Here is a 20,524-nt window from a genome sequence, read left to right as displayed (position 1 = left end):
CAGCACCTCAAGATCTCTCTGCAATTGAGGAGCCCAGAACTGGACACAGCACTCAAGGTGTGGCCTGAGCAGTGCTGAGCACAGGGGCAGAAGAACCTCCCTTGTCCTGCTGCCCACACTGCTCCTGAGCCAGCCCAGGATGCCATTGGCTCTGCTGCCCACCTGGGCACATTGCTGGCTCATCTTCAGCCTACTATCCACCAGTACCCCCAGCTCTCTCTCTGCCTGGCTGCTCTCAGCCACTCTGGCCCCAGCCTGTAGTGCTGCTTGGGGTTGTCATGGCCAAAGTGCAGAACCCTGCACTTGGCCTAGTTCAATCTCATCCCATTGGCCTCTGCCCACCCATCCAGCCTGGCCAGGTCCCTCTGCAGGGCTCTGCTACCCTCCAACAGCTCCACAGCTGCTCCTAGCTTGCTGTCATCTGCAAACCTACTGATGCTGGACTCAATCCCCTGCTCCAGATCATCAATAAAGATATTGAACAGGACTGGGCCCAGCACTGATCCTTGGGGAACACCACTAGTGACAGCTGCCAGCTGGATGTGGCACCATTCACCACCACTCTCTGGGCTCTGCCATCCAGCCAGTTCCTAACCCAGCACAGAGTGAATCTGTCCAAGGCATGAGCTGCCAGCTTGGCTAGGAGCTTGTTGTGGCAGACAGTGTCAAAGGCTTTGCTGCAGTCCAGGTAGACTCCATCCACAGCCTCCCCCACATTCACCAGGCAGGTAACCTGATCATAAAAGGTAAAGAGAGATAAATGCCATTTGCTGCTAAGTGACTTGCAACGATTAAATAACTTTTCTCCCCTCTGCTCCCCTTAGGGCATTTAGTGATAACATAAGAAAGATTTTTGCACCTCGTTTAGCTTCCATGGCCATCTGGCACTTCAGCATTTCAGTAGCCTTGAACACTGGAAAAACAATAGATAATGAAAACCAATCCTATCTTATCAGAGACCTGGAGAAGTTTAGCTCTGTCAGAGTACATAGGATTGACCAAGTCATTGGAGCTCTTTTATTGTTCCTATCTTAATTAAAGGAATTGTGTAATAGCAGTGTCATAGCTGGGGAAATGGTCCATCAGGACAGCAGTGTTCCCTACAGAACTCCTTCTTTTCACTCATTTCTGGATTTCATTGTCACTTCAAGTGAAGCTTCAGGTTGCTGAATGTGCACAAACAAGTTCTCCTTTAATGGCATTAAGAAAAGGATGCAGCTTGTGGAGTGAAAAGGCTTTTCTGGTGAATGTTGTTCTCTCCTTCTCTGGAGGCTTTCAAGGTCTGTCTGGATGTGTTCCTCTGTGACCTGAATTAGGTTATGGTCCTGCTCTGGCGGGGGGGATGATCTCTTTGGGTCCTTTCCAACCCCTGACATCTGTGATCCTGTGTTGTGGTCATATTCCTCACAGCTTCGTGTTGCTGCAAGGTCTGAACCAAGCCTTTCCTTACCGCTTCTGTTTTAACCTTGAAAAACTGAATTCCAGCAGTCACATCCACCTTTCTTACAAGATGTTCTGCTTCTGGGTAATGGAGACATAAAGAGGTACATGCTGAGAAAAGAACACATACAGGTTTTAAGCCAAAGTAATAAAAATGTATACTAAAAGTCTCATCTAAGCTAGGGAAGAGGATGCTCTTTCCAAATAAAAAGGCAATGATCTTGGCCTAACCCAGTTAGAAACCTCTTTCACACTGCTGAAACATCATCTAATCCCACTGCACCAAGTGGTTTCTTCATCTGCTTTTGCTAAAGGGGATCAGAGTATAAACCAGCCAAAATAACCTACTCCAAAGTCCCTGGAAACAACAAGAAGTCTGGTCTTGACTCAGCAGTGGCTTATGCTTGAATGCAGCATTTGTGCTTGTGTTAATTCCCACTCCCCTCTGCCCCACAGAAGAAAACCAACAAGGTTTGAGTCTGGAAAGAAATGTGATTTCCTTAAGAGTATGGCTTTGGGCCTTGGAGGACAAAATCAGCTGCAGGATGGTTTCACCTTGCAGTGCTAGATTGGGGGTTTGACTGAAATGTGTATCAGCAGGGAACATACAGCATAAACACACCATAAAGAACAGAGCATATAAAGATATGTTGAGATTAAAAACTACTCAGGCTCCCAGCTGTAAGATTGCTCATTTGCATGTTAGGCCAGCTCCAGTGAAAGCTGGGAGCTTCTAAATATGCTACAACATCTAGCATTGGAGTATCAGGCTGCCAGAGTGCAATATCATGCCCAGAGTTGGGTACTCATCTTTCTATTTATAGCCTGGAGAGCTTCGTCTGCCTCTCAAGGGCGAGTGGAAAGTCCCAGCCACTGAGCGCAGACCTGGCTGCAGGAGACATCAAACAAGGGAGGGCCTGGACTTGCTTTGCATAGCCACTGTGTAGGTGTTTCCCCCAGCTCTGCATCCTGTGCCCACACATCTGGGCTTTGGGAGTCTCCTGAGTGCTCTCGGAGGGAGCAGAGCAAGTTTCCCAATTTCTGTGTAACACCGTGGGCTGTAGGGGTGGCCTTTGATGTTGTTTGTATGTGCTTTTCCACGTGGTAGAGCAAATACCCAGGCAAGGGAAGCTGCTCGCCAAGCCCAGCCTGGTGGGAGTCCTAATGTCTGTCTCAGAACAAGAAAGACATGGATCTGTTAGAGAAAGTCCAGAGGAAGTCACAAAAGCCATGCAAGGGCTGTAGCCCCTCTGCTGTGAGGGCAGGCTGAGAGAGTTGGGGTTGTTCAGCCTGGAGAAGGCTCCAAGGAGACCTCCTTGTGGCCTTTCAGTAATTAGGGCAAATAACAAAAATGATGACAGCCCTTTTAGCAGGGCCTGTTGTGGCAGGATAAGAGGCAATGGTTTCAGACTAAAAGAGAGAGAATTAGACTAGAGAGAAGATTTTGTTTATATCAAGGGTGGTGAAACACTGGCACAAATGCCCAAGGGAGGTGATTGATAGATAGATAGATAGATAGATAGATAGATAGATAGATAGATAGATAGATAGATAGATTGATTTATGGATGCCCCATTCCTGGAAACATACCAAGTCAGGTTGTCTGGGGCACTGAGCAATCTACTCTAGTTGCAGATGTCCCTGCTGACTGCAAGGGGCTTGGACTAAATGCACAGACCCATCCTCAATACTCTGCCAAATCGAAAAGGACTTGGGGGTGTTGGTTGAAAGCCAGGTGAAGATGAGCCAGTATGTGCCCAGGTAGCCAAGAAGGCCAAGAGCATCCTGGCCTGGATCAGCAGTAGTGTGGCCAGCAGGACCAGGGCAGTGATTGCTGCTCTGTACTGGCTCTCTACAGCTCCCTAAAAGGAGGTTGTAGTGAGGTGGTGGTTGGTCTCTTCTCCCAAGAAGGTGCATTTTGTGGTTCTGTGATCTCTCCTCCCTCCTCCTAGGCTACAGGCTGAGGCCTTAGGGCTTTGGTGGGTGGCTGTCTCACTCTGTGATTAAAAATGTGCTGCTGTGCAGGATAAGACTTGAAGAACAGAGCAATAAACTGCAGCAGAGGGGCTTACCTCCATTTCCTCGCTGTTGTAAGACAGGAATCCAGCTTCTATTTTCTGCTCCTGGAGTTTGCTCTGATCTTCAAACCACTTCAGATGACGAGCATCATCAGGAGTGGGAACAACTGCCAATGCACTGTAATGGTTCTGCTGTATGATGCTTAATTAAGAACTAATCAATTGAATTTGGCTGGAAGACTACTCTGTGCCCAGACTGACTCCACATGCAGTAGTTTGCCTACAGAGGCTTTTTTGACAGGTGTCAAGTATGTCTTGTTGGGGGCTTCAGCTTTATAACTGCATTTGCCTGAACTTTAATCAGAAGTATATTCAGAAATGGTAATTACTTCAGGGCTAAGTTCGGGCAAATGTTTCCCTACATGTCCCATATTATAGAACCATGGAATCAGTCAGAGTTGGAAGGGACCACAAGGAGCAGCCACTTCCATCCCCCTGCCATGGCCAGGGACACCCTACCCTAGAGCAGGCTGCCCACAGCCTCAGCCAGCCTGGCCTCAAACACCTCCAGCCATGGGGCCTCAACCACCTCCCTGGGCAACCCACTCCAGCCTCTCACCACTCTCATGCTCAGGAACTTCTTCCACACCTCCAGCCTCACTCTCCCCATCTCCAGCTTTGCTCCATTCCCCCCACTCCTGGCACTCCCTCACAGCCTCAAAAGTCCCTCCCCAGCTTTTTTGGAGCCCCCTCCATGTGCTGGAAGGCCACAAGAAGGTCATCTGGGAGCCTCCTCTGCTCCAGCCTGCACAGCCCCAACTGTTTCAGGCTGTGCTCACAGCAGAGCTGCTGCAGCCTCTCAGCATCCTCCTGGCCCTGCTCTGGACACTCTCCAGCATCTCCACAGCCCTCTTGTCCCAGGGGCTCCAGAGCTGGATGCAGGACTCCAGGTGGGGTCTCAGCAGAGCAGAGCAGAGGGGGAGAATCCCCTCCCTGGCCCTGCTGGCCACACTTCTGCTGCTGCAGCCCAGGCTCTGCTTGGCTTTCTGGGCTGCAAGTGCACACTGCTGGCTCCTCTTGAGCTTCTCCTCCACCAGTACCCCCAAGTCCCTCTCCTCAGGGCTGCTCTCCAGCCACTCACTGCCCAGCCTGCACTGGTGCTTGGCATTGCCTCCACCCAGCTGCAGGACCTTGCACTTGGTCTTGTTGACCCTCCTGAGCTTGGCTTGTGCCCACCTCTGCAGCCTGCCCAGGTCCCTCTGGATGGATCCCTGCCCTCCAGCCTGGCTGCTGCACCACACAGCTTGGTGTGGGCAGCAAACTTGCTGAGGGTGCAATATTGCTCCTCAGTAAGCTGCATTTATGTAATGGTGGAAAGAATTACCCTGACAAAGAACAATATTCCCTGTGAACAAATGAGGAGTAGAAAGAACAAGTTAGCAGGTTTCCACATAATGATCTCTTCAGTACAAAATGTATCCCATAATGACAGTCATACTGGCAAGAAATAGGTACTTTCAAATTGGTTCTCAAAGCTTCAATGTAGCTACATTATCATCACATCATCAGGACTGCTAGACAATGAGAGGTTTAACCTTTCAGGCATGTGTAATATCTGCACAGGACAATGAGTTCATAGCTTCACATTGCTTGGCTTTATCTATTAAGTGGTAATATGTTTGTTCCTCTTAAAACAATAAAATCAGTAGCAACCAGGAAATTGGTTGAAAGACACCCAGCTAACATGTTTTTCCTCTTAAAGTGACATTGCAGTATTTGAACATCATGCCACTGTTCAAAGGTACCTTGCAGTGACCTACATATGGTCAGTGGAAAGTGTCACTGTAGAGTGTTAAAGAAATCCATCCTGGCTTTAACTTAGCTAGATCAGGTAACTACCAGCCAAGGTGCAGAGCCTCAGCCTGCCAAGGACTTGGGTTAGGTACTCAGGTTACCATTCTGCCTTGAAGTGCTTACCTCTGTGTTATCACCAGTGTTATTTGAGCTAGTGAGCTTGAAGCCCCAGCTGCAGTGCAGCACTTCCTACATTCGGTAGCAGTGTGGGAAGCAGCAAATCTGACAGTGTAGATGCTCCAAAGGGCAAACAAGTTTCAGTGTGAAGGATTCCTTCAGGTGCAGGTGTGCAGTGGGGAAAAAATGGGTTTGATTGGAAAGAAGACACTCCTAGACTGAATTTTGCCCTAAAACTCATAGAATCAGAGAATCAACCAGGTTGGAAGAGACCTCCAAGCTCAACCAGCCCAACCTAGCACCCAGCCCTATCCAGTCAACCAGACCATGGCACCAAGTGCCTCATCCAGGCTTTGCTTCAACACCTCCAGGGACGATGTCTCCGCCACCTCCCTGGGCAGCCCATTCCAATGCCAATCACTCTCTCTGACAACAACTTCCTCCTCACATCCAGCCTAGACCTCCCCTGGCACAACTCCAGACTGTGTCCCCTTGTTCTATTGCTGGTTGCCTGGTTGAGCATGGTTTGCATCATTGGACTGCTTTACCCTAAGGTAACCTCTAGAATTTCTCCTGGGATTTACACACATCCCAGGCTGGCAGAGTCGATGCTTTTTGTGGAAGGAAATGTTTTGGAGGAACCAAAGGAGGGTGAGACCCCACCTGGAGTACTGCATCCAGTTCTGGAGCCCCCATTACGAGAAGGATGTGGAGGTGCTGGAGTGTGTCCAGAGCAGGGCCAGGAGGATGCTCAGAGGCTGCAGCAGCTCTGCTGTGAGCACAGACTGAAAGAGTTGGGGCTGTGCAGGCTGGAGCAGAGGAGGCTCCCAGGGGACCTTCTTGTGGCCTTCCAGCATCTGAAGGGGGCTGCAAAAAAGCTGGGGAGGGACTTTTGAGGCTGTGAGGGAGTGCCAGGCCTGGGGGGAATGGAGCAAAGCTGGAGGTGAGGAGAAGTTATTGAGCATGAGAGTGGTGAGAGGCTGGCATGGGTTGCCCAGGGAGGTGGCTGAGGCCCCATGGCTGGAGGTGTTTGAGGCCAGGCTGGCTGAGGCTGTGTGCAGCCTGCTCTAGGGTAGGGTGTCCCTGGGCATGGCAGGGGGGTTGGAAGTGGCTGCTCCTTGTGCTCCCTTCCAACCCTGACTGATTTTATGATTCTAACCACACTTTCAGAATCTGAAGCATTTAGAAGGGATCTGTTCACCAATGACACCAGAGCTGGTACTGGCAAAAGCCTCTTGGTGCTGGGCAGGGGGGTGGCTGAACACTTGTTGTTCTCCAGAAGTCCAGCCTGATGTTGCTGGGGCACAGTATAACCTTTAAAGAAAACAGGATGTTTACTCCCATTTCCCCCTTTCAGTTTAATTTTGGCTCTTTTTTACCTTTTGCTGAGTACTTTTACTCCTCTCTGCCTGTTTGCCAGGCAGGAATCTGTACATATCATCTGTGAGAGGAGGCTCAGGGGTGACCTCATCACTGCCTACAACTACCTGAAGTGAGGTTGTAGCCAGGTGGCCAGAAGAGACCTTCTGACAAGCAAGCAGCAACAGAAGGGGACACAGGCTCAAGTTGTGCCAGAGGAGGTCTAGACTGAATGTTAGGAGGAAGTTGTTGGCAGAGAGAGTGATTGGCATTGGAATGGGCTGCCCAGGGAGGTGGTGGAGGCACTGTGGCTGGAGGTGTTGAAGCCAAGGCTGGCTGGGGCACTTAGTGCCATGGTCTGGTTGGTTGGGCAGGGCTGGGTGCTAGGTTGGACTGGATGAGCTTGGAGGTCTCTTCCGGCCTGTCTGATTCTATGATCTGAGGGCTGGGGGTCAGGAGCATGGTGACAGGCTCTGCTCACTTGGACAAGTGCAGAGTCCTGCATCTGGGAAGGAATAATAAACTGCACCAGTACAGGATGGGAGGTGATTGCTGGAGAGCAGCCCTGTGGAGAGGGTCCTGGGAGTGCTGGTGGCTAACCCCATGGCAGAGCAATGTGCCCTTGTGGCCAAGAAGGCCAGTGGGATCCTGGGGTGTATTAGCAAGAGTGTGTCCAGCAGAGCAAGGGAGGTTCTCCTGCCCCTCTACTCTGCCCTGGTGAGACCTCATCTTGAGTACTGAGTTCAGTTTTGGTCTCCCCAGTTGAACAGGGACAGGGATCTGCGGAGAGGGTCCAGCGGAGGGCTGCGAGGATCATGATGGTACTGGAGAGCTGCCTGATGAGGAGAGGCTGAGGAACTTGGGACTATTTAATCTGCAGAAAAGAAGACTGAGAGGAGATTTAATCAATGTTTATAAACATCTGAGGGCTGGGGGTCAGGAGGGGGGACAGGTTCTGCTCACTGCTCCCTGGGATAGGACAAGGAGCAATGGGTGTAAGCTGCAGCATTCGGAGGTTCCAGCTCAACACAAGGGGGAACCTGAAGGGTGGACCTTTTAGGGTACAAGAAAGGGTCATCTTTCACTGTAATTGCACTTACAGACATGTTACTGTCATAGAATCATAGAATCAACCAGGTTGGAAGAGACCTCCAAGCTCAGCCAGTCCAGCCCTACCCAGTCATCTAAACCATGGCACTAAATGCCTCATCCAGTATTTTCTTGAACACCTCCATGGATGGCAACTCCACCACCCCCCTGGGCAGCCCATTCCAATGCCAATCACTCTCTCTGACAACAACTTCCTAACAACATCCAGCCTGGACCTGCCCTGGCACAGCTTCAGACTCTGTCCCCTTCTTCTGGTGCTGCTTGCCTGGCAGCAGAGCCCAACCCCACCTGGCTACAGCCTCCCTTCAGGGAGTTCTAGGCAGCAATGAGGTCCCCCCTGAGCCTCCTCAGGCTTCTCCTGAGCCTCCTCTTCTCCAGGTCCTGCATTTTTAGGCTATTTGCAAGGTGTAGTCCTGCTCTGCCCCTTGGCACGGCGCCCGCGGGGCAGCTTCTCCTGCCGTGCACACTCCCCCCTCAAGCGCCCTCGACACTTTCGCAGTGCCACCAAGTGGCTGCTCTCTTCCGTAGCATTTCTGCACTTGAATTGTGCAGATTTTAGATGAACCAACCCAGAACAAACGGCCTGGCGGGCGAGGGCCTCACTGAACCCCCCCCCACCTCCACAAACCGGAGGGGAGGGATCGTGGCGATACACGGGAGGAGCAGCAGATGCTCAGCACAACGCCAGGCCCTTTAAAGCCTGGGCAGACCTGCCCTCGGTCTCTCATGACAGCGGCCACAGGATCACAGGGTGTCGGAAAGGATCCAAGGAGATGGAGTCCAACCCCCCCTGCCAGAGCGGGACCGCACAATCTAGCGCAGATCACAGAGGAACGCAGCCAGAAAGGCTCCAGCGAAGGAGCCTCTGCAACCTCTCTGGGCAGCCTGTGCCAGTGCTCTGGGACCCTAACAGGAGAGAAGTCTCCACAGAAGGAGACTCCACAACCCCTCTGGGAAGCCCATTCCAGGGCTCTGGGACCCTTACAGGAAAGAAGATCCCCCCTGTGCTGAGCTGGAACCTGCTGTGCTGCAGCTTACACCCATTGCTGCTTGTTCTGTCCCAGGCAGCAGTGAGCAGAGCCTGTCCCACCCCCCCGCCCATCCCTCCGATGTTTATAAACATCAAATCCCCTCTCAGTCCTCTCCAGGATAAGCAGCCCCAGGGCCCCCAGCCTCTCCCCATCAGCCCTGCCCCTCCGGTCCCCTAACCACCCTCGGTCACCGAGGGACAGCCAGCAGCCTGCACGGACGCGGGAAAGGCAGTACGAGACGTGCGCGTCCTTCCCCCCGTGCCCAGCTCCCCGCAGGGAAGAGGGAATCAGGCCGCAGCGCGCACAGCTCCCACCACAGCACAGCAACCCTGCAGCCGCCATCGCGCAGCGAGCCGCCAGAGCCACGCCTCGCCTCCCTGCCTCCCGCCCCACCGGCCAATGAGCGATAGGCGAGGGGAGGGGGAACCCTCAGCGCAGCCAATAAAAACCAAGCATGGCGATCACGGCAGGCCAATAAACAGCTCGATCCTGGCCTTTGGCTCCGCCCATCAACGGCCGGCGGCGAGCGGGCCAATGGGAGGCCGCAGGGCGGCGAGCGGGCCAATGGGAGGCCGCAGGACGGCCGGGCCAATGAGCGTTGTCAGGGGGCATTTGAAAGCGAGGCGAGGCGGCCGCGCCGAGCGGGCTACGGGGGTTGGAGCGGTTGGGCTCGGCTCAGGTAGGTCTGGCTTTGGGAGGCGGTGGGAGAGGGAATAAGCTGCCGGCGTCTTGTCAGGGGTCGTGCAGTAGCATCTTGTCGTTGGCCTGGGTGCGGGGTGGGGCGGTGAGGGAAAAGGGGCTGAGTGGAAAACAGTCTCAGAGCCGCGGTGGGAATCGGGGCTCGGGGAGAGGTTCTTCGGGATATAGAATCATAGAAGCAAGCAGGCTGGAAGAGACCTCCAAGGTCATCCAGTCCAACCTAGCACCCAGCCCTGGCCAAGCAACCAGACCATGGTGACCTCCGGGCCTCGTCTCGAAGACTCCGTGTCTAGACCTGATTCAGCCTCTAAACCTGTTTGCTTTTTCCGCTCTTCTTTGTCACTATTTGGTCTAAAAAATGCCAACTATGTAGCTAAAGGCTCTCTAGGTCTGTATAACTTCACAGAGAGAGTGATTGGCGTTGGAATGGGCTGCCCAGGGAGGTGGTGGAGGCACCGTCCCTGGAGGTGCTGAAGCCAAGCCTGGCTGGGGCACTTAGTGCCATGGTCTGGTTGCTTGGCCAGGGCTGGGTGCTAGGTTGGACTGGCTGAGCTTGGAGCTCTCTTCCAACCTGCTTGATGCTATGATTCCATGAACTCCTTTGGTTCGTGTGGTGGTGTTGCTTGGAAGTGATTCTTTAGTGAAATAAAAATCACTCCTCTACGTGTTCACCTTTAACGTGGGACTGCTAACCAGGGCCACAATTCCCCTTGTATGTAATAAGCTCTTTCCTGCTGCTAGTCATAGAATCAACCAGGCTGGAAGAGAGCTCCAAGCTCAGCCAGTCCGACCTATCCCCCAGCCCTGTCCAGTCAACCAGACCATGGCACTAAGTGCCTCATCCAGGCTTTTCTTGACCACCTCCAGGGACGGTGCCTCCACCACCTCCCTGGGCAGCCCATTCCAATGGGAAATCACTCTCTCTGTGAAGAACTTCCTCCTAACATACAGTCTTGAATGTATCCTAACTGAATTTCAGTTAATCTAGACTTATGTTTGGGCCAAGTACTGCTCCGAAGCCATAAGCTGGAAAGAAAAGGAGGCAGATATTTTTGTTTAGCATCTTGAGCATGCTGTACATTCTTAGGGATCCCAAAGAGATGGTGGGTTTTGTGACCTGGAGTGTAAGTTGATAACATTTATGTGGAAGATCTCTATCCTTCTGCTTGTATTTGCTTTCTTTGGGTTCCAGGTGAATGCTTTAGGATTAGTGGAGCACAAATTGTTTGCTCTTGACATTTTTCATGGGACAAGACTATGTTGTCCTAGGCTAGGGCTGGGTGCTAGGTTGGACTGGATGAGCTTGGAGGTCTCCTCCAACCTGGTTGATTCTATGATGATTTTTTTAAGTGGACTTACACTACAATAAATAGGTGAGACCCTACCTGGAGCACTGCATCCAGTTCTGGAGCACCTATTACAAGAGGGATGTGGAGATGCTGGAGAGTGTCCAGAGCAGGACCAGGAGGATGCTGAGAGGGCTGCAGCAGCTCTGCTGTGAGCACAGACTGAAAGAGTTGGGGCTGTGCAGGCTGGAGCAGAGGAGGCTCCCAGGGGACCTTCTTGTGGCCTTCCAGCATCTGAAGGGGGCTACAAAAAAGCTGGGGAGGGACTTCTGAGGGTGTGAGGGAGTGCCAGGAGTGGGGGAATGGAGCAAAGGTGGAGGTGGGGAGAGTGAGGCTGGAGGTGAGGAGGAAGTTGTTGAGCATGAGTGGTGAGAGGCTGGACTGGGTTGCCCAGGGAGGTGGTTGAGGCCCCATGGCTGGAGGTGGTTGAGGCCAGGCTGGCTGAGGCTGTGTGCAGCCTGCTCTAGGGTAGGGTGTCCCTGGGCATGGCAGGGGGGTTGGAACTGGCTGCTCCTTGTGGTCCCTTCCAACCCTGAGTGATTCTATGAAAAATATTGTTCAGAGTAGAAGGCAGAGCAGAACTAAAAGCCTCTAAACATGTTGAGTGTTTATCAGTGTTAAAGGAAAATGCAGCTTTCTCTGAGCTTGCCTGATTGATAACAGTGTATATTCTGTACATGTAGCTTATGTTACCTTCTGTTCAAGGCACTGAATTAAAACTTGCCCCTGCACTTGGAAAGGAGTGTTGTTGTATTTAAACAACATATGGTAAATTCAGAGGATTTGTGCACAAAGGATGGGTGGAGAGGCTTAATTGCTAGCTTCTGGGCTCAGAAAGCTTGCTTTTTCTGGGGGCCAGATAGAGTGATATTCTGTTATACTATGGGAATGACTAACAAGAGCAGTTCTAAGATGGTTATTGGAGATGCTCACAAACTAGTCTTTCTAAATCACTGAAATGTAAAGCAAGGCAAATAGAGAATCATAGAATCAACCAGGTTGGAAGATCCCTCCATGCTCATTCAATCCAACCTAGCACCCAGCCCCTTCCAATCAACCAAACCATGGCACTAAGTGCCTCATCTAGTCCTTTTTTGAACACCTTCAGGGATGGCGACTCCACCACCTCCCAGTATAACTTCTGAACCACAGTAGAGTTAGTCTGATTGCTTGTAACCATTAACTGACATCTTTTAATCAATTCCTGAAAGCTGGAATGTGAGATCCAGGATGAACTGTAAAATAGCCACAAATCAAGTGACACTGACACGAGGTCTTCTAGAACCATATAAAAGAAACTTAATCTCTGATCTGAGAGCTTTAAGCTGAGTTTTGATGTTTGGTTCCCTTTTGCTTGTTGAGTTTTGTGTTTAATTTCCAGTGTCTGTTTTTCTGTGCTGCAGTACTGTATATATTGGATAAAAAAAGAATTAAAATATACCCATTTAGATTTCTGACTCATACATTTATCTCCAGTATCTATTCCAAGCACTTCCAGATGGTGTTGCAGGTACTGTTGGTGCCATGGAAAAGTTACTTGGTGCATGAATACTGCTTTGAAGTGAGGCTCAAGGAGCTGTCACTGCCAGCAGTGATTTCATCAGACAGATTTTGTCTGTGCTCCTTACAAGAGCTGAGATTCTGTCCTTGACTGTGTTTTCCTTAAGTTCATGTAGTTTATGAGTGCATTGCTATTTATTTCTGAACACTTTCTGGGTTTTTTGGTACTCCTCTCACATTTGTGTTTTTCAGTTAGCCTGCTGGTGTTGTTTATGGCTTTTGCTGGCAAGAGGAGGAGGAGGGATTCATTTTGAAGAAATCCTCCATCCCCAAGGCTGATCTTTTCAGTCTCATTCACTGATGATTTCCGTTAGCTTGATCAAAGCTTGCTGTCTTGAAATAAGTAACCTCAGCAAATGACTAATTTACTGTTAAATGAATTAACTGTTGGCTGCTCAGCTTTGCTTTCGTACTCCTTACCATAAAGCTGTGTTCTCTAAGTAATGGAAGGCCCAAGTTGAGGTGGCAGAATAAGACCAGTTGCAAAAAGTTATCACAGTATCAACAAGGTTGGAAGAGACCTCATAGATCAAGTCCAACCCCTTACCACAGAGCTCAAGGCCAGACCATGGCACCAACAGTATCACAGTATCAACAAGGTTGGAAGAGACCTCATAGATCATCGAGTCCAACCCTTTACCACAACTCTCAAGGCTAGACCATGGCACCAACAGTATCACAGTATCAACAAGGTTGGAAGAGACCTCATAGATCTAATCCTGACGTCTCAGGAGAAAGAAGGCATAAAAACACTGAACAAGACAGGCTTCAGTGGGATGCAGGGCATGAAAGGATGGACTTCTTTAGAATCATAGAATCAACCAGGTTGGAAGAGACCTCCAAGATCATCCACTTCAACCTAGCACCCAGCCCTATCCAGTCAACTAGACCATGGCACTGAGTGCCTCAGCCAGTCTTTTCTTGAGGACCTCCAGCCACGGCCACTCCACCACCTCCCTGGGCAGCCCATTCCAATGCCAATCACTCTCTCTGCCAACAACTTCCTAACAAAGTCCAGCCTAGACCTGCCCAGCACAACTTGAGACTGTGTCCCCTTGTTCTATTGCTGGTTGCCTGGGAGAAGAGGCCACCCCCCACCTGGCTACAATGTCCCTTCAGGTAGCTGTAGACAGCACTGAGGCTATGTTGCTGTTAATAGAGTTTGTACAGACCAGCTTACATTTGCAATAAGCCTTCTTCAGGTTGGAAAAAGTAGGGAGAAATCCTGCTTGAAATAAAGGCTATTGTGTTGCAGTTGCATCCTGGAAACAAGGTTGGGCCATGTTGCCAAGTACTCTGCTGCATGGCAGAAATGCCTCGCCATCAGATAGGGTGTAATCTAAATGCTCAGTGGCAGTGCTGCTTCCAACTATTGTCCTATGACCTTGTCATTGACTTGTCTCCTTAACATGAAAAACATCTGTGCTGAAAACAGACCTATCCCTGGCAGTGACACGGTGTCCCCTGCTAATTCTGGGTCAGACTTGCTCACCACAGCTCCTTGACTGCATTAAAAATAAAGAGAAATAATGAGGAGTCCGTTACTGAAATTGTTGTTTGTGTTTTCTCTGGTAGGTACAGAGGAAGGAATAAAGCAGACCTTAGGTTTTTCCTAGCTGTCAGACTGCAAGGAAAAGGGTAAAGCAAACCATAATGGCCTTTGTTCTAATGGTTATGATTCTTTTTTTGGTCTAGGGTCATCAAGATGGCTGCAGCCTCCCAGTTTGCCTGTCGGTACAAAAAGGATTTGAGCACAGAAACTCTCCGAACCAAAGTGGCGCGCAGGAAATCGATGCTACAGAAGGAGAACAGACACAAGCTGTTTGAAAAGGGCAGAAAGTTTGGATTGGCAGATGTCAATGTCCAGCTTGCAAGAGAAAGGGGGATTTCTCAGCTGAATGAGACAAATGAAATGTGCTCTCAAGAGAACAGTAGTGTGAGAAAGAGTGAGTAGTGACTTGTTAGAAAGCTTTGAATTGTTGGAAACATCTTTGAGTTGGTGTAGTAACATTAGCACCAGAACCTCATTGTGGGCAACAATTGAATTTGAAGACAAGGTTTAAGATTTAAAAGCCAATGGCTACCACTTCTTTTAACTGTTGAAAAAAATCAGGAAATAAAGCCTTAATTTAGCTTTATCCTTCTGAGCCAGCAGTGTGCCCAGGTGGCCAAGAGAGCCAATGGCATCCTGGCCTGCATCAGGAACAGTGTGGCCAGTAGGACAAGGGAGGTTATTCTTCCCCTGTACTCAGCACTGCTCAGGCCACACCTTGAGTGCTGTGTCCAGTTCTGGGCCCCTCAATTCAAGAAAGATGTTGAGGTGCTGGAACATGTCCAGAGAAGGGCAACAAAGCTGGTGAGGGGCCTGGAGCACAAATCCTATGAGGAGAGGTTGAGGGAGCTGGGCCTGTTTAGCCTGGAGAAGAGGAGGCTCAGAGGTGATCTTCTTACTGTCTACAACTACCTGAAGGGGCATTGTAGCCAGGTGGGGGGTGGCCTCTTCTGCCAGGCAACCAGCAATAGAACAAGGGGACACAGTCTCAAGTTGTGCCAGGGTAGGTCTAGGCTGGATGTTAGGAAGAAGTTCTTCCCAGAGAGAGTGATTGGCATTGGAATGGGCTGCCCAGGGAGGTGGTGGAGGCACCGTCCCTGGGGGTCTTCAAGAAAAGCCTGGCTGAGGCACTTGGTGCCATGGTCTGGTTGACTGGATAGGGCTGGGTGCTAGGTTGGAGTGGATGATCTTGGAGGTCTCTTCCAACCTGGTTGATTCTATGACAAAAAATAACTTCTATGATTTCTCTGCAGCAGCTAAAAGAAGAAAGCTTTTTGCTATTAATATTCATTGGGAAGTTTCTTAATGATTGCTTTGTCATTCTAGAAGTGAAAAATCCTGACCTGAAATCTCATCTGACATGTAATGGTTGTCTGTCATGTGCTTCAAGTGTGCTTAGACATGAGTAATTGAATTCTAATTGGGTAAATGCAGAGTATCATTTTTTCAGTGGGGCCTACTTAGACTGAATTCTGCCTCCCTAGCTCTTCTGGATGCTAATGGCCTAAGGAATTAGGATAATGCTTAGAAATGCTTTCACCTTTGGTATAATGCTAGCAGAAGATTACTGGGAGAAGGAGTGTAATCCATATGTAATCATATCTAATGTATCACAGTCACTGAATCACAGAACTGTAGGGATTGGAAGTGTCCTCTGGAGATCATCTAGTCCAAAGCAGGCTCACCCAGACTAGATTGCCCAAGGTCATGTCCAGGTGAATTTTGAGAGTCTCCACAGAGGGAGACTCCACTACCTCCCTGGGCAGCCTGCTCCAGTACCCTCACAGCAAAGATGATGTTCCTTATATTCACTGTTCCAGCTGGTGTGACCCTGTTCTTTTGACCCCAGCCATTTTGGGATTTATAAGCAAGGTGGAAATAATAGAAAAGTATATCTTGATTATGAGGAGAGGCTGAGGGGGCTGGGGGTGTGCAGCCTGGAGGAGAGGAGGCTCAAGGGTAATCTCATTGCTGTCTATGACTACTTGAAGGGAGGCTGTAGCCAGGTGGGGTTAGGTTCTTCTGCCAGGCAACCAGCCACAGAAGAAGGGGACAAGCCCTTCCCCTCAAGCTGTGCCAGGGGAGGTCTAGGCTGGATGTTGTTAGGAATTTGTTGTCAGAGAGAGTGATTGGCATTGGAATGGGCTGCCCAGGGAGGTGGTGGAGTTGCCGTCCCTGGAGATGTTGAAGCCAAGCCTGGCTGGGGCACTTAGTGCCATGGTCTGGTTGATTGGGCAGGGCTGGGTGCTAGGTTGGACTGGCTGAGCTTGGAGCTCTCTTCCAACCTGGTTGATTTTATGATTATGTTCAATAACTTCTAAGTAAATACTGATTTTTTTTCATACAGATACATAGTTGACTGTCTGGTATCATCTTAAGATTTTATTCTTTGGCAGAACTTCTGCCTCATTTATTCTCAGCCTGAGACAGACACTGGTGTCTACCACTGACTTAAACTACTCAGCTTTCAATGAGATTCCAAGTGTATGGTACAATTAAACTAAAGAAGTCATTAAAATGTTGACTTTAATACTAGTAACCTTGTAAGAACAGCCTGTGCTCTGTGAAGTGGATGTGAAATGACAGCATGCCTTGGGTGCAGATTTGAGGATGTGTGTTTGTAAGTTGGAATTTTGCCATGGACTGTTCTTTTAGTGAGAAGGTTTAAAATAATTGAGATAATTAAAGCTCTTAGCAAGCTAATGGATCATTTGTACTTGCATTTTAAGGCTTTGCTTAAAACTTTCAGGCACAGATTTCAGTCTTCTGCTGTTTTGACTTAGAATCATAGGACCAGATTGGAAGAGACCTCCAAGCTCATCCAGTCCAACCTAGCACCCAGACCATGGCACTGAGTACCTCAGCCAGGCTTTGCTTGAGCACCTTCAGGGACAGTGACTTCTCCACCTCCCTGGGCAGCCCATTCCAATGCCAATCACTCTTTCTGCCAACAACTTCCTCCTAACATCCAGCCTAGACCTCCCCTGCCACAGCTTGAGCCTCTGTCCCCTTCTTCTGTTGCTGGTTGGCAAATCGCTCTGCCTGTGAAGAGCTTCTTCCTAACATCCAGCCTAGACCTCCTCAAGCTGTTGTTCTTCTGGCTTGAAAAAGCTGACATCTACTGATTTGCTTATTGTTAGCTCAGAAATAGAATCATTTTTTGTGAGCTGTTTGTGTTCCATCTTTGCTTCAGAATGTACAGATGCAGCCACCCAGAGGATTAACAACCGCAAGGAAATGCTCCAGCGCTATAAAGAAGAAAAGGAACTTCGAAAGCTGAAAGAGCAGAGAGAGAAAGCTAAAAAGGGGGTGTTCAAAGTTGGGTTGTACAGACCAACTGCACCTGGATTTCTTTCATTTGTACCTGAAGATCCAGTCATAGTGAAGCCAAAAGAGAAGGTAACAAGAGGAATATTAAGCTTATAGAGTATTTTATACTCACTACAGTTAGAGGACAAACTTAGGCTTATGTTATGCTAAATAAACAGTTTATTATGTAAATACTTTACAAAGATTTCTAGTGGGGGAGCAGTTTGTCTCCTTTTAAAAAGCGAGCTGGAAGTCATAGTAGTGATGTGTTGATTTTTGTGTTCATAGCTGTTGTCAGTTCAAAGACTGGACTGATTCCTCCACAAATGAAACAGCTATCTTATTTTACACCTGCTAACTTGTTCAGATTATACACTTGACTCATTTTGCACAAATAACTTGCTTTTCACACTTGGGCTTCTTGCCCACTCAGCAATGATAAGGAGAAAAGGAGTAAATTAACTCTTGTTTCCTTGGGGATGTTTTCAGGCAGCTCCTGCTTCAGCTCCTGCTTACTCTGGGAGGATTACTCGATCAAAGGCCAAGAACCAAGGAGAAAAAACTGTGATACCAACTGCATCTAAGCCTTCTATGGTTAGTTTTTCATGTAAGCTTCAGTGAATACATTTAGATAGGAAGATGTGGTTATTCTTCAGACCATAGTTCAGGCCTGTATGCTTACAAGTTATACTTGGGTCACAACAACCCCATGCAATGCTGCAGGCTTGAGGAAAAGTGGCTGGAAAGCTGCCCAGTAGAGAAGGACCTGGAATTGTTGATTGACAGCCAGCTGAATGTGAGCCAGTGTGCATGCCCAGGTGGCCAAGAAGGCAAACAGCATCCTGTCTTGGGCCAGGATTAGTGTGATCAGCAGGACTGGGGAAGCTATTGTCCTCTACTGAGCACTGGTGAGGCCACATCTTGAGTGCTGAGTTCAATTTTGATTCCCTCACTACAAGAATAAAACTGAGGTGCTGGAGTGAGTCCAGAGAAGGGCAGTGAAGCTGGTGGAGCATCTAGAGCACGAGTCCTGTGAGGAAGAGGTGAGGTGACCAGGGTGATTTAACCTGGAGAAAAGGAGGCTGAGAGGAGACCTCACTTTTTACAGCTACCAGAAAAGATGTTGCAGCCAGGTGGGAGTTGGTGTTCTCTCCCCAGGAACAAGCAATGGGACAAGAAGAAATGGCCTCAAGTTGCACCAGAGGAGGTTTAGATTGGACATTAGAAGAAAAGTTTTCATTAAAGGGTTCTCAAACACGGGAATAGCTGCTCAGGAAGGTGGTTGGGTCACCATCCCTGGAAGTGTTCAGAGGACACAAATACACAGTACTGAGTGACATGGTTTAGCATCAGACTTGGTAGAGTTAGAGAATGGTTTGACTTAAAGGTCTTGTCCAACAAAACAAATCTATGGTTCTGTGAAGTTAAGTGCTGTGTTCTAGGATGTTTCATTAGTGAGAAGGACAAATCGGATCAGAAAAGCTATTGGCAAGTTGATACATCTCATGGTGCTGAAATGAAGTACAGAGAGTTTGGTTAGGTCAGGAGACAGAGAAATTCACAGATCTGGATCAAGTTTTCAGTTAAAAATACTGCAGTCAGTGTGGGCTGTAAATATGTGTAGAGCTGGTAGTGAGACTGAAGTTACATACTTTGAGTTTTGGCTTGGAGAACTGACCAATGCATTTCCCTTAAGTTCAGAAAGTCTGCCATGGGTGCAGATTATAGAGTCAGCTCAACAGGCTGGGGACAGAGTAACTGCAGAGCAGCCAGGCAGAGTGAGGCCTAGCAGTACTGCTTAGTAGCTGAGGCAGCAGTGTGCCCAGGTGGCCAGGAGAGCCAATGGCATCCTGGTCTGGATCATGAGCAGTGTGGGCAGCAGGACCAGGGAGGTTCTTCTGCCCCTGTGCTCAGCACTGCTCAGGCCACACCTTGAGTGCTGTGTCCAGTTCTGGGCAGCAAGAGAACAAGGGGACACAGTCTGGAGTTGTGCCAGGGGAGGTCTAGGCTGGCTGTTGGGAGGAAGTTGTTGTCAGAGAGAGTGATTGGCATTGGAAGGGGCTGCCCAGGGAGGTGGTGGAGTTGCCATGCCTGGAGGTGTTAAAGCCAAGGCTGGCTGGGGCACTTAGTGCCATGGTCTGGTTGCTTGGCCAGGGCTGGGTGCTAGGTTGGAGTGGATGTGCTTGGAGCTCTCTTCCAACTTGCTTGATTCTATGATTCTTCAGTCCAAAATAACTTCTGTGTTGCCAGTCCCTTCTACTGTTCTTTGTATTTAAAAAGTAGATTTTGTTAAGGAATTTTGCCAGCAGTAATCTGTAAGAGAAGCTGTATTTGAGTTTGGCAATCATGCTTAGCTGTACTTGAATTTGGCAATCGTGCTTTAGGAAACTGGAGTATATTTGAAAGATTCCAGTCATAACTTTACAAGGGCACCACTGTGTTCATACTGATTATTTTTGGTGAAAGCTGATCTTTTTTTAACACACATGTACTAAGGTGCAGCAGGAACTGGCACCTAATTTCACAGTAAACTGAAACTGTTTCTTAAATATTTTTGTTCCTTCTTTCTCTGACATATTCTTGGTTCACTGAATGCTGCATCTTAACCCATCTGAAAGAAACTGGTTTAGTTGGGTTTAATTTCTGGAGTGTTTTTTTTAATGGCTCTGTGCCAAATTGTTTGACTTCTGTTTTACTGCTGCCTAAGACAGATATTAGGTTGCTTAATTTGTGGAAGTCTGATACTTGACAAAATATTCTCTTCCTTTGTAGGTCAGTGCCAAGGAGCATAGAGTGTGCCCTATGCCAGCAGGACGTAAACAGATGAGTGCAGACAAAGCAGCTGAGAAGGAGAAAGGTATGAAAGTCCAATCCACACTGCAGTGGGCAGGGACCTTTTCAGGTAGCTTGCTCAGAGCCCACTCCAACCTGAGCTGGAATGTTTCTAGGGATGGGGTGTCTACCACCTCTCTGAGCAAGCTGGGCCAGTGTCTCATCCCTCTGTGTGAAAAATATCTTCCTTATCTAGAATCATAGAATTAATGAGGTTGGAAGAGACCTCCAAGCTCATCCAGTCCAACCTAGCACCCAGCCCTAGCCAGTCAACCAGACCATGGCACCAAGTGCCTC

General features: G+C 49.1%; 1 protein-coding gene across 2 annotated transcripts in view; it reads left to right on the top strand.

The window, feature by feature from the left end:
* Positions 1-20,524, top strand: part of DLGAP5 (DLG associated protein 5) — a 46,304-nt gene that overhangs the window by 2,051 nt on the left and 23,729 nt on the right. The window contains exons 1-5 of one of the 2 annotated variants that reach the window (XM_064147130.1): positions 9,540-9,608; positions 14,230-14,480; positions 17,280-17,485; positions 17,885-17,989; positions 20,168-20,252. In XM_064147130.1, coding sequence (XP_064003200.1) covers positions 14,240-14,480; positions 17,280-17,485; positions 17,885-17,989; positions 20,168-20,252 — 637 coding nt within the window. In that variant the 5' untranslated portion in view covers positions 9,540-9,608; positions 14,230-14,239. Of the gene's footprint in view, positions 1-9,539; positions 9,609-14,229; positions 14,481-17,279; positions 17,486-17,884; positions 17,990-20,167; positions 20,253-20,524 lie in introns of those variants that run through there. The other variant, XM_064147216.1, reaches the window with a different exon arrangement.

This window comes from Pogoniulus pusillus, chromosome 1, assembly GCF_015220805.1.
Source record: "Pogoniulus pusillus isolate bPogPus1 chromosome 1, bPogPus1.pri, whole genome shotgun sequence".
Lineage (NCBI taxonomy): Eukaryota > Metazoa > Chordata > Aves > Piciformes > Lybiidae > Pogoniulus > Pogoniulus pusillus.
This window is presented reverse-complemented; position numbering and strand designations above follow the sequence as displayed.